Source organism: Oncorhynchus mykiss, chromosome 12 (assembly GCF_013265735.2).
Source record: "Oncorhynchus mykiss isolate Arlee chromosome 12, USDA_OmykA_1.1, whole genome shotgun sequence".
In the NCBI taxonomy this organism is placed as follows: Eukaryota; Metazoa; Chordata; class Actinopteri; order Salmoniformes; family Salmonidae; genus Oncorhynchus; species Oncorhynchus mykiss.
In genome coordinates, this window is record NC_048576.1 from 22,066,346 (window position 1) to 22,081,128 (window position 14,783).

Here is a 14,783-nt window from a genome sequence, read left to right on the forward strand (position 1 = left end):
GTAAACTCTGAGAAAGAAATGTCCACTAAGTATGAAATAGGAGACTGTGCACAAAGAGAGAGAGCGAGACCCTTGAGACTTAATTGAACCATGCCATTGGTGTAAACTGATCGTGAGGGTGAGAGAAAGGTGACTTCAAGTGTTACAGTAACTGTTACATGGCTTACTAGAGGTACTTTGTCTCAAATTTCACACGTCATGTTGAGTTGGTGTATTTAGACCAACAATTGTATATTACCAGAAGATATTGTTGTCAAATTACTAATATTACTTAATTAACACACACATTGATGTAGATGTGCTTTTTTGGTTGTTTACTGAGCTGGAAATGGTTTCACATTGTTTAGTTTCCGTGTGTGTGGACTGTAAATAGGCCATATTGAAGCCTGAGGCTCATGTCCCCTGCTGCTGGAGCCCAACGTTTTCTAAAGAGATAGAAAGAGAGAAGGGGGGGGGGGCTAAGAGAGAGGGAGAGAGAGGGGAGCAGCTTTGATATAATCAGTGGGGGCTCCTCATAGGAGAAAGGGGAGGACCATCCTACTCAGTGAATTTCATAAAAAATAAAAATAGTGAATTTTTTTTAAAAGTTATCCTTTGTAGATAAAACTATACTAAATATATTCACGTTACCAAATAACTGATTAAAACACACAGTGCAATGAAGGTCTCTAGTAGCCTCAACAGCATTCTGTAGGGTAGCACCGTGGTGTAGTCAGAGGACAGCTATTTTCTGTCCTCCTCTGGCTACATTGACTTCAATACAAAACCTAGGTGGCTCTTGGATCTCACCCCCTTCCAAAGACTTACACAGTAATTATGATGACTTCAGGAGGACGTCCTCCAACCTATCAGAGCTCTTGCAGCATCAACTGACATTTTGTCAATCCAGTCAAAGAATCAGAGAATGAAACTAGTACTGAAAGCATAAGATTCAGCTAGCTAGCACTGCAGTGCATAAAATGTGGTGAGTAGTTAACTGAACGAGAGAAAAATAAAATAGTTGAACAGTTTTGAACAAATTCATTTCTTCAAAAATTAAGGAGAAGCAGCAAAGAGAGAGCGAGAGAGAGAGAGATTTCTGCCCGCTCTTCTGTCGAATATTTTGCTTTGCTCATACAGGAGTAATAAAGGCCTAGTGCACTATTTTAGTGAATTTTGGTGCTGCAGCCCCCTTAACACCTCTACTTCACGCGGCTATGCTGTCACCTTGATTACTCCAATTTGTCCCTTGACCTGTGCACTTACTTTATAAATGTTCATTTTAAGGCTAGGTTCCAGCAACCTAATGATGGGTATAGGGCAAATTTGAGTATCATGTCGTACTGTAGCCTAAACCTATCAATGTTACATTAAGCTAGGTGAATGGAATATGAATGACAGTCATCCAATAGGCTGAAATAGAAATAAAATCATGCTCATTAATAAAAATTGTTCTTCCTAATCTTAACCGTCACTGGTATAAATATGTTATTATGTTAAGTTTTAATATCTATAACTCCTCCTCCCCATAAATATCAGGCCTACATACATAAGAGTGACATGTCAACATTTGGTGACATTTCTCACCAAAAAAGCAGGACAGAGAAGAAACAGGAAAGACAGGGAAGGGGAGAGGATGACAAAATTAGAAATAGCTGGAACAAGAGCAGGAGAAGAAGGCGATGAAATCAGGGAATGGATGGGAAAGAAATGAAAAGAGAAGCAAGATATTCTGCCGACTATCCCTGGAGCAGGGGATACAGAGACACAGATGTCAGAAAACACAAACTCCCAAGAGACAGGGGAGAGGAGGCTCACTTCTCAGCTTTGCACACTGAAGCACAGTTAGGAGGGGTTGTGTGTCTAATTTTGTCTATATATTAACAGAATTTGACATGTGCCTGGATCCCTGGACATCTGTTGTGTGAGTAAAGACCATGGGCATACAGATACTGTCACATTTTACTTCAGCTATCTGATTACACTTTCAGCACTCACTTAGTTCTTCTTTCATTAATGATGCAATTGTAAATGACTTCACGCTCTTGCTTAGCAAGTACCACTTACACCTGATTTGACTCACACCGAGGCTCAAACCCAGCACTGCTTTGCTAGCACACGTGACCGCCCTGCCAACGCGTTACCAGTCACGCCACGTGGAAAGCTAGCTATTTCATGGTGCAAGTGGGGACACTTCAGGCTGAGGAGTAAGTTTCACACATCCCCATGTGCTACATAATCATAACAGAAATTGGTTATTATGTTATCATCTACTGTCCCCCACCTGTTAGATCTTCTGGTCTATCATTTAATGGGTCGTTCCATGAAATGAGTTCCTTTTGCATCCCTTTGCTATTTTAAGTAGAATTTGTGGACCAATATTTAATTTTGAAAGCCTGTTATATTAAATGAAGAGCCCTTTAATATAGATAATATAGATTATTCATATTGAAAAGGAGATTTATTGAATTAAGACTTGCTAAAGTGCCAAAATTCTGCATTTTGACATGTCCATCTATGTACCGTCTCAGACCTCTAGGAAGATTTTAACCAACTTAACCCCAACATTTCTCCAAGTTTTCACCATCATTGTAAAGCCCTAGTTATTTTGTTTCTTTGCTAAAATCATTTCTGAAGATTATTATTTATTTATGTAATGTTATTAGTGATTAATTTACATCTTTCCATTTACATCTGTTTAAAGTGAAGCCTGTTAGGTGAACTGAACTCTCGTTTTAATATGGTGAAACTATTCATTTTTAAATATATTTTTTTCAATAGACACATTGGAAAACTGAGCGGGTGTAAGGGGTGCGTAACTGGTGGCAGGGAAGTCAGACGCAGCAGAGCAGAACTAGGTAACAGCCGGAGCAGTTTAATTCCAAAACCAACGGCATCAAGAAAATAACAACTTGGGTACAAAACCCGACGCGCACTAGTCAACATGTGCACAAGCACTTACAACAAACAACACCACACAAAGACATGGGGGGAACAGAGGGTTAAATACACAACACGTAATGAGGGAATGAAAACCAGGTGTGTGGGAAAACAAGACAAAACAAATGGAAAAAAAAAAAGATCAGCAATGGCTAGAAGACCGGTGACGTCGACCGCCGAACACCGCCCGAACAAGGAGAGGAACCGACTTCGGCAGAAGTCGTGACAGCGGGTCGAGAATAACACGTCTCCTGTTACCCATAGATAGGCTAGAAATGTATTGATAATGACATTTTAAAAATTAAGCTTGTCCTTCTGTCGCACACAAAAAGCTTCCATTCCCCCTGTCACAAGATGAAATCGTCAACCCCGTCACGCCAACCCTACTTTGTTTGGTACTTACTTAATAATATCGTTTTTTTTTACCTCTTGAGATGGGAAAATATGTTTTTTGTTAATTAAGTTGAACGTGTACTTTTTACACTGTAAAACCGGATACGTTCTGGCTACTCAAACATTTTGAGGAAACTGATTACCTTCATATGAGTAATACAAATGCAGGTTTTTTTGAGTAAGGTATACTTAAATGTAACGCCCCCACTAAGCCACACTTCCAATAACTTGCGAGTGTACCTTGCCTTTTCAACGGAATTGTAGAGTAAACCACCCCATGACTGTATTTGTTAGTGACAGAGACATGGTTGTTGAATTCATTCATTTTCAGTCCTGTGGCCTTCACCAAGTGAGTTCCTATGTGAATATTATCATTATAATTGAACCATTACATATATCATAAGGCCTTATACAGCGGCCTGAAACACATAATTTACAGGCCACATCAGGCCTGCAAGTAGGGTTGCAAAATTCTACAAACTTCCCAAAAAATGTTCACAGTAATCTTCCAACCAGTATTTATGGGCAACATGGAAAATGTACCTGAAATGTACTGATAATCGCATTATACTGTCTTGCAAAGTGATATGTAATTCCTATTGGAATCCAGCCAGCGTTAGGTTATCCAATAGTTGCAATTTGTATTCATCCACAACCTGCATTCATAATGGCTGCCAGGGATAAAAATGGTAGGAGGAAATGACCTAACCCAGCAAAACTGGAACAACCATTTCAGTAATGGGTGCACAAATTCAATAATTGGATTAGTTAGAATTGTTTTATGTATCTTTGTGTATCATAGCATTTAATAAATCAATCACTCAATGTACATGCAAAAACAGATATTAAAAACTTTTTTTTTTTTTAAATCAACCTGCAGTAGAGCATGCTGGGAAAAAAGTTACCACGTAAACATTTGATGTAATAATGACTTTTCATTGACTTTGAGTACAAATTACTAGAAGTATTTGAGTTAAACATGCCTTGGGGTTTACAGTGTATGACAGAATGTAAAAATGAAGTGAAATCAAACGTTTTCTTTGACCAAATTGGTGGAACAACCCAAATATGTATGGTCAAGAATGTATAGTGAATTTCATTATTTATTATTCTTTAAAAAACGTTTATTTTTTATTTTTATTTTTTACAATTTCCATTGAGACAAATACATTTGACACACTCATATGAGTAAATGGTGCTGTTCGAAATACCCTTCACATTTAAGTGCCCTTTAAAAAGGCTTTGCAAAAGTTGTAAAAACAGTTTGTTTCTAGAGCATTTTTGTTATTGGTATTAAACAGTAATAACTAATTGATTGAATTATAACAGACATATAACTCAATTATTTAGCAAGCACAAACAATCACACAATTACAACCAATGATACATCCCTTACAAAACCTTTATAAAAGGTGAAGTGCTAAGTAATTGTACATGTGATTTGACCATTACAAATGTATGGAGATGTGGTTGGAAGGTGAAGGTACAATGTTACATAAGCTCCACTTTCAGCTTGAGAGCATCTGTTTACCCTAGAGAGAGAGAGAGAGTTAGGGTTAGGGAGGATGGATGGAGGGAGAACACTGGGGGAGAGAGAGAGGCCAGAGAAAGACAGAGGCCACTTGAGAAAGAGCCAACTGCCAACAGGAGTGGTAATAGCCTATTTAGACATTGTGGAGGAAAATAAATATATATAGATTTTTTTGTTTTGATGGCATTGAGCAATAGGGTTTCACCGGATAGATATTTTGAAAATGTTTAGAGTAGACTATAGGATGGATGGAAAGTTGGAAGATGGTTAGATAGGTCTGGGGATGGGGAGTTTGGTCGGAATTCCGGTCGGAATTCCATGCAGGCTGTTGCTTTTTACTCTGGTAGAATGGCAATTCCTAATGGTCCTCATAGAGTTACTAGACAGAAGATGAGAGGAAAAGAGGAAAACCGTTAATTCCCTGCAATATGATTAATTGATGAAATTGAGAATATCATGCTGATACTAATGTACTTAACTTTGACATGAATATAGGAATATTTGTCCAAGAGATGCAGTTCTAGTTAGGTATTTTAATCAATAACTGAACAAAAAACCTTTGATTGACAATTGTTCTGGCAAGGCAGTGAAGTAAAAACAATGTCGTACCCCTCTCACCTATTATCTTGTTTCGCATCATGTGATGCTCAACCTCATGGCCCCCCGGGGTCGGGATGAATGAGTAAAGCAGTGACTAATTATAATGATATTCGGCTCTTTTACGATTCATTATAATCTGTGGTGACGAGGGACCTAACGAATTTTGCGCGAGGACAGTGTACGGCACGCCGCATAGCAGGCAACTATAAAATCCATTTCCAAAGCCACCCAAATTCACTGATGCGTTCTTCGCGTGTATAGAAGCGACTGATTCGTCACTTCGTATGACACGTAGCCTCGCATCTATACAATAGAGCGAGCAGGTGGCATTCAGAACTTTATCATTTCGCAGTGGGTGGGTGTTCCTAGTTTGCACTGTAGCCTAGGCTGTAGAGACGCGCGAATAGGTTACTGAGAGGGGATCCAATAGACTGCCCTGACTACACAGTATACCGGCTAAATGCCCAGTACCTGCAACTGTCTTCACACGACCTTCAGTCTTGTGCTGGTATCTGCACAAAGTAATACATTAAGGTAAAAAGAACGGCACACGGCAATGAGCTCCTCTCTCCCCAAGAGCGAATCTACGACCTCTCTGTTGAGATCCTCAGCGGTACCGGTGAGTCGCAGATCCGCACATCATTCCGAGCATCATGGGTCGCGCAGCCACCGCAGTCACCATCATCAACCCGAAGGGGGTAGCGGTGTACCTGACGAGCCGTGTTGGAGCGATGAGTGCGAGGCAAGCGCGCGCAGACCGCTTTGTCAACCGAGGCATGCCGGTGGCAGGACAGACAGGAATGGAGGTGATAAACGGGGACATTCCCACCACTTCCAACAACACAGCGACCACTACGATGACGGCTACAGACAGGAAGAAATTAGAGAGCGGATGGATCGCAGTGGGAAAGACCGCAGTAAGTCGTCCAGACACCTCCACCCACACCACCACCATCACAACACCTCCAAATGTGACCTGCCGCCTGCGCATCACCACGGGAACGCACGTCCGGACCGGAGGTCCTCGCCAACTCCATCCTATACAAAACAATCCGACGACACTGCGTACTTTTTTGAATCAAAGGACAGAATAATTGCTGGGTCGTCCACGAGTTTAAACTCTGACCAACCGGTATCGTCCACGCCAGTGCCCGGTCCCCCTACCAGCCGGACCGCCAAAAGACTCAGCACAGCTCCACCTGAACATGACTCCAATCTGCATCCGATAGTGAAATCAGTCTTCGGGCAGGTAGGTAAATCCGTGTCTAGACAGCACTACAACACATTGATTAGCCTGCCTACTCTCGAACAAACATTCAAAATCAACTCAAGGATTGAACAAGTAGACGGGGGATTATTAGTCACAATTGGCAATTCATTTATGTGCATTTGCCAAAAAACGGCGCGACCTAAACTCACTTTTATCTCAAGGGTTAATTTGAATTATAATTTCTAAATGCAAAAATATTCAACTTAATTTACACAATTAACCATTTCATGCATTTCGCCATTAAGGCTCTATTATGCACGGATAAACACGTAGGTGTTTTGTTGTGTAACACCATTAAACAGTAATTCATAACACAGAAATGAAGGATGAACCTTTCGTTCAGAGCAGATAGTTGCAATAGCTATAGGATGCGTGACAACAGAAGGTTGGGATTATGGATTTTTCCAACTGCACAGTGCACTATAACATTTCCCAAAGATTTTTTCTAAAATATTCCAATGTATTTGAAACAAGACCGTTGGATAGATATGAGTAGTAGCCTATAGGTCAGATTAAATAGTTTAGACAGCTCAAGCATGAAAAAAGTATAATGCTTCACAGTGTCAGGTTGGTAGGATAGGGTCAAACGTGAGGGACAGGTAGAGCAGGAACCCAAGCCAAATGTGACCTGACACCCATTCACCCCAGCTGACCATATCAAAAATGTAGATATGTTTTGAGTCCAAATTTCACTTATCTGTGTATCTGGTAATTAGTTGGATGGAGGGGGTGGCAGACTGTCATGTGTGTTGATATGAAGGATACTCTCATCATGTCTGTCACCTGAGCAATGGCAGGTGGATCAACTTTCCAATCCTGTGGAAATTGTATTGTGCTGAACACACACACACACACACACACACAGCTATTTGTGGTAAGTCACACTCACATCAAGGTTTAAAAAATGTGAGATTGAATAGTTATCACACTGTAATCATTTAGGTATGGAAAATGTATAATCTTTGCCAGACTTTGGGGCCATACACCGGAAGATAGACAGGTGATTGTGGATGGCAAAAGAAGTGTGCCTCTCCATCTTCATTCCTGCATCCCATCTCCTCTACCCTCTACTAATACAAAGGTCCTCCTCAAAGTCCTCATCAAATAACCCCGTTCCTATAGTGCCTCTGTTGCTCTCCATAGGCTATCCATTGTTTTCTTTCCGTGGCGCTGAGATATTAGTTTCAGTGCTAAGGGAGATAGAATGCTCAGATTTTTTTAATTTTTTTTTTATTTTACCTTTATTTAACCAGGTAGGCAAGTTGAGAACAAGTTCTCATTTACAATTGCGACCTGGCCAAGATAAAGCAAAGCAGTTCGACAGATACAACAACACAGAGTTACACATGGAGTAAAACAAACATACAGTCAATAATAAAGTATAAACAAGTCTATATACAATGTGAGCAAATGAGGTGAGAAGGGAGGTAAAGGCAAAAAAGGCCTTGGTGGCAAGGTAAATACAATATAGCAAGTAAAACACTGGAATGGTAGTTTTGCAATGGAAGAATGTGCAAAGTAGAAATAAAAATAATGGGGTGCAAAGGAGCAAAATAAATAAATAAATTAAATACAGTTGGGAAAGAGGTAGTTGATAGGGCTAAATTATAGGTGGACTATGTACAGGTGCAGTAATCTGTGAGCTGCTCTGACAGTTGGTGCTTAAAGCTAGTGAGGGAGATAAGTGTTTCCAGTTTCAGAGATTTTTGTAGTTCGTTCCAGTCATTGGCAGCAGAGAACTGGAAAGAGAGGCGGCCAAAGAAAGAATTGGTTTTGGGGGTGACTAGAGAGATATACCTGCTGGAGCGTGTGCTACAGGTGGGAGATGCTATGGTGACCAGCGAGCTGAGATAAGGGGGACTTTACCTAGCAGGGTCTTGTAGATGACTTGGAGCCAGTGGGTTTGGCGACGAGTATGAAGCGAGGGCCAGCCAACGAGAGCGTACAGGTCGCAATGGTGGGTAGTATATGGGGCTTTGGTGACAAAACGGATTGCACTGTGATAGACTGCATCCAATTTGTTGAGTAGGGTATTGGAGGCTATTTTGTAAATTACATCGCCAAAGTCGAGGATTGGTAGGATGGTCAGTTTTACAAGGGTATGTTTGGCAGCATGAGTGAAGGATGCTTTGTTGCGAAATAGGAAGCCAATTCTAGATTTAACTTTGGATTGGAGATGTTTGATATGGGTCTGGAAGGAGAGTTTACAGTCTAACCAGACACCTAAGTATTTGTAGTTGTCCACGTATTCTAAGTCAGAGCCGTCCAGAGTAGTGATGTTGGACAGGCGGGTAGGTGCAGGTAGCGATCGGTTGAAGAGCATGCATTTAGTTTTACTTGTATTTAAGAGCAATTGGAGGCCACGGAAGGAGAGTTGTATGGCATTGAAGCTTGCCTAGAGGGTTGTTAACACAGTGTCCAACGAAGGGCCGGAAGTATACAGAATGGTGTCGTCTGCGTAGAGGTGGATCAGAGACTCACCAGCAGCAAGAGCGACCTCATTGATGTATACAGAGAAGAGAGTCGGTCCAAGAATTGAACCCTGTGGCACCCCCATAGAGACTGCCAGAGGTCCGGACAACAGACCCTCCGATTTGACACACTGAACTCTATCAGAGAAGTAGTTGGTGAACCAGGCGAGGCAATCATTTGAGAAACCAAGGCTGTTGAGTCTTCCGATGAGGATGTGGTGATTGACAGAGTCGAAAGCCTTGGCCAGATCAATGAATACGGCTGCACAGTAATGTTTCTTATCGATGGCGGTTAAGATATCGTTTAGGACCTTGAGCGTGGCTTAGGTGCACCCATGACCAGCTCTGAAACCAGATTGCATAGCAGAGAAGGTATGGTGAGATTCAAAATGGTCGGTAATCTGTTTGTTGACTTGGCTTTCGAAGACCTTAGAAAGGCATGGTAGGATAGATATAGGTCTGTAGCAGTTTGGGTCAAGAGTGTCCCCCCCCTTTGAAGAGGGGGATGACCACAGCTGCTTTCCAATCTTTGGGAATCTCAGACGACACGAAAGAGAGGTTGAACAGGCTAGTAATAGGGGTGGCAACAATTTCGGCAGATAATTTTAGAAAGAAAGGGTCCAGATTGTCTAGCCCGGCTGATTTGTAGGGGTCCAGATTTTGCAGCTCTTTCAGAACATCAGCTGAATGGATTTGGGAGAAGGAGAAATGGGGAAGGCTTGGGCGAGTTGCTGTTGGGGGTGCAGTGCTGTTGACAGGGGTAGGAGTAGCCAGGTGGAAAGCCAGCAGTAGAAAAATGCTTATTGAAATTTTCAATTATGGTGGATTTATCAGTGGTGACAGTGTTTCCTATCTTCAGTGCAGTGGGCAGCTGGGAGGAGGTGTTCTTATTCTCATTTGGATGGAGACAACACGTTTCCCATGTGTTAATGTGTGCCAGAAATAACTTCACTCAAACCAGGCCAGAGCTTCAATCAGTCACAGGAGTTCTAGGCAGCAAACCCCAATCTATGCAGCACTGCTGTGCTCTATAGTGCCTACAAAATCTCAATCTGCTCCACAGTGAGACACGATGCAGTAGCCCTCTATCACTCTATCCAGTCATTGTGCTTTGAAATGGGAATATTGAAGGACCTTTAATGACAATATCTGTCTATTTCTCACTCACTTGGCTGTGAAATTGCTCACCTGGAGGAGTTTTTGAGCAGAAAAAGTATGCAAGGGGACTGTGTCACTTGATGCTAGTTACTGTAAGTCCGAGACTTGTCAGAAAGCTCTGACTATTTCAGTAGGATCAGATCTATAACTGGATATGCAGCGTTTGTGTCCAATTACATAATAGCAAAGTTTCAAGTCAACTGAGAGTTGTGTGGTGGTGTCTAGATATTGCAAGATGTTCTGTTTGTCTGATACAAAGATGTGTGTGTGTACACTTGTCTGTGTGTGCACATGCGTGTGTTTGGATCTTTGGTTGTGATAATCTATTAGGTGACATTTACATGTCATATCATATCTAGCTTATCATATCCATCTTATCATATATTTTTGTTGGCACAAGTATACTTTGAATAAATCTTTTGATATGGCGTGAGAATGTACCCACTGACATTCTATATTTCATATTTTTCTTATGTAACATCAAGGTCTCCCTACAGAACTCATTCTCTGCCAGTGGAAGCTAAATATAACACTCCCAAGACCTGATTATGAGAGAGTGGAGGAGAACAGCCATTCGTGTGATAGTAAAAATATTCAAATCCTTTGGCTAACGCGCTACCTGACAAAGCCAGTTAGCAAATTGGTGACTAAAGCAGGGATTCCTGCATAAGAAAACATATTATCTCAAGCATCCATATAAATAGCATGCTTTTGTAGCAGGGTAATATTTGATATGTGTATACAGTGCCTTGCGAAAGTATTCGGCCCCCTTGAACTTTGCGACCTTTTGCCACATTTCAGGCTTCAAACATAAAGATATAAAACTGTGTTTTTTTGTGAAGAATCAACAACTAGTGGGACACAATTATGAAGTGGAACGACATTTATTGGATATTTAAAACTTTTTTAACAAATCAAAAACTGAAAAATTGGGCGTGCAAAATTATTCAGCCCCCTTAAGTTAATACTTTGTAGCGCCACCTTTTGCTGTGATTACAGCTGTAAGTCGCTTGGGGTATGTCTCTATCAGTTTTGCACATCGAGAGACTGACATTTTTTCCCATTCCTCCTTGCAAAACAGCTCGAGCTCAGTGAGGTTGGATGGAGAGCATTTGTGAACAGCAGTTTTCAGTTCTTTCCACAGATTCTCGATTGGATTCAGGTCTGGACTTTGACTTGGCCATTCTAACACCTGGATATTTTTGAACCATTCCAATGTAGATTTTGCTTTATGTTTTGGATCATTGTCTTGTTGGAAGACAAATCTCCGTCCCAGTCTCAGGTCTTTTGCAGACTCCATCAGGTGTTCTTCCAGAATGGTCCTGTATTTGGCTCCATCCATCTTCCCATCAATTTTAACCATCTTCCCTGTCCCTGCTGAAGAAAAGCAGGCCCAAACCATGATGCTGCCACCACCATGTTTGACAGTGGGGATGGTGTGTTCAGCTGTGTTGCTTTTACGCCAAACATAACGTTTTGCATTGTTGCCAAAAAGTTCAATTTTGGTTTCATCTGACCAGAGCACCTTCTTCCACATGTTTGGTGTGTCTCCCAGGTGGCTTGTGGCAAACTTTAAACGACACTTTTTATGGATATCTTTAAGAAGTGGCTTTCTTTTTGCCACTCTTCCATAAAGGCCAGATTTGTGCAATATACGACTGATTGTTGTCCTATGGACAGAGTCTCCCACCTCAGCTGTAGATCTCTGCAGTTCATCCAGAGTGATCATGGGCCTCTTGGCTGCATCTCTGATCAGTCTTCTCCTTGTATGAGCTGAAAGTTTAGAGGGACGGCCATGTCTTGGTAGATTTGCAGTGGTCTGATACTCCTTCCATTTCAATATTATCGCTTGCACAGTGCTCCTTGGGATGTTTAAAGCTTGGGAAATCTTTTTGTATCCAAATCCGGCTTTAAACGTCTTCACAACAGTATCTCGGACCTGCCTGGTGTGTTCCTTGTTCTTCATGATGCTCTCTGCACTTTTAACGGACCTCTGAGACTATCACAGTGCAGGTGCATTTATACGGAGACTTGATTACACACAGGTGGATTGTATTTATCATCATTAGTCATTTAGGTCAACATTGGATCATTCAGAGATCCTCACTGAACTTCTGGAGAGAGTTTGCTGCACTGAAAGTAAAGGGGCTGAATAATTTTGCACGCCCAATTTTTCAGTTTTTGATTTGTTAAAAAAGTTTGAAATATCCAATAAATGTCGTTCCACTTCATGATTGTGTCCCACTTGTTGTTGATTCTTCACAAAAAAATACAGTTTTATATCTTTATGTTTGAAGCCTGAAATGTGGCAAAAGGTCGCAAAGTTCAAGGGGGCCGAATACTTTCGCAAGGCACTGTATGTACCTTACATGCAACCTGTAATAAGACTATTCAATTAATGGACAAAGTCTATTAAAACTATATCTGACTCCATAAAGACATTTAAAATTGTAACGATGTGCTCTGAAAGTCGGGAAGCAAGTTCAGGGAGTGACTACATTTAATAAATAAAAGAACAAAACAAGAAACACGAACAGTGCACCGACATGGAACAGGAAAAGGAACAAGAAGAAACTAAAGGGAGTGACATATATAGAGCAGGTAATCGAGGAGGTGATGGAGTCTAGGTGAGTGTCATTATGCGCCTAACGCTGGTGACAGGTGTGCACCCTAACGAGCAGCCTGGTGACCTACAGGCTGTAGAGGGAGCACACGTGAGGAAAATATGCAAGCAAGCATTAGGCGTTTAGCTGAGTAAGATCAAGGAATGGTCATGAGAAGTGATGGCAAAATGCAAGTATTATTTAATAACTTTCTAAATTGAATGGATTCACATACAAGGCATAAAGCTTAAGTTACAAGGCAATAATGACATTATTAACAAAACATAATTCTAGGCATATAGGTCCTAAGGTTAAGTTACAAGATAAAGCATGAACAAAGATATGCCTACTAGGCCAGAGGCATAGAAGCCTAGGAAATTAGAAAATATCAAGATGAGAGAACAACAGACATTCATTCCATTTATACCAGATATGACTTGTTTGTATTCAAAATAAACTGTTGTCCAATCCAGAGACCAAACGAAAAGGTAGTAAAACTAAGATATCCAATCAGATCAGACCTGTCAAGGAAGCCTCTAGGAAGGGGGTCACATCTATATCTGATGACCTGTGGGGGTGGGCAGAGTAGGACAATTGCATACAGTGTCGTCAGAGTTTACTCTGAACAACTAAAAGGAACCACAGAGATCATATATCCATACATATACTGTAGCTAGCTTCAGAGTTCTATTGATATATACTAAACATAGACACTATAGTATTATTCTATCACACATTTAATAGTCAGTCCTCTGGATACTGTAGAGAAAGATGTTGGCCCCTTGATGGAGGAAGGGCTGACTGGTCCTTGGGCATCGTCTTGGGCCATTTGTCATGCTATGATGATAGAGAGCACATCAATTAGGGCAGAGCCTACACTTTCACTTTCATTTTCATCAGAAGGAATTGCTGAAATAGAAGGGCTATGAGTAAAGGGATGAGGGGGAGGACGTTATGAGGAGGGGGCATTATGAGGAAAGGGATGATGGGGGCATTATGAGGAAAGTGATGAGGGGGGGGGGGGTCATGAGAAAATGATGAGGAGGAGGGCGTTGTGAGTAAAGGGATGAGGAGGGAGGCGTTCCAGTCTGTATCAAAACCGGCCATGATTGGGAGTCAAATAGGAAGGTGCACAATTGGCCCAGCATAATCCGGGTTTGGCCGGGGTAGGCCGCCATTTAAATAACAATTTGTACTTAACTGACTTGCCTAGTTAAATCAAAAAATTACAAATTAAATAAAAAAAAGAGGAGGATGAGGAGAGGGGTATTATGAGGAAAGTGATGAGGAGGGGGGCATTATGAGGAAAGGGATGAGGGGGGGGGGAATTATGAGGAAAGTGATGAGGAGGGGGGCATTATGAGGAAAGGGATGAGGGGGGGGGGAATTATGAGGAAAGTGATGAGGGGGGGCGTTATGAAGAAAGGGATGAGTAGGGGGGCATTATGAAGAAAGTGATGAGGGAGCGTTTTGAGGAAAGGGATGAGAGGGGCATTATGAGGAAAGGGATCAGGAGGGGGGAAAATATACAGTGCCTTGCGAAAGTATTCGGCCCCCTTGAACTTTGCGACCTTTTGCCACATTTCAGGCTTCAAACATAAAGATATAAAACTGTATTTTTTTGTGAAGAATCAACAACAAGTGGGACACAATCATGAAGTGGAACGACATTTATTGGATATTTCAAGCTTTTTTAACAATCAAAAACTGAAAAATTGGGCGTGCAAAATTATTCAGCCCCCTTAAGTTAATACTTTGTAGCGCCACCTTTTGCTGCGATTACAGCTGTAAGTCGCTTGGGGTATGTCTCTATCAGTTTTGCACATCGAGAGACTGAA

General features: G+C 41.4%; 1 protein-coding gene across 3 annotated transcripts in view; it reads left to right on the forward strand.

Annotated features, from left to right (window-relative positions):
- The first annotated feature begins 5,615 nt into the window (after positions 1-5,615).
- LOC110537207 (calcium-binding protein 1) overlaps positions 5,616-14,783 on the forward strand; it is a 43,764-nt gene continuing 34,596 nt past the window's right edge. The window contains exon 1 of one of the 3 annotated variants that reach the window (XM_021623068.2): positions 5,616-6,692. In XM_021623068.2, coding sequence (XP_021478743.2) covers positions 6,000-6,692 — 693 coding nt within the window. In that variant the 5' untranslated portion in view covers positions 5,616-5,999. The remainder of the gene's footprint in view (positions 6,693-14,783) is intronic. The other 2 variants (XM_021623069.2, XM_021623072.2) reach the window with 2 other exon arrangements.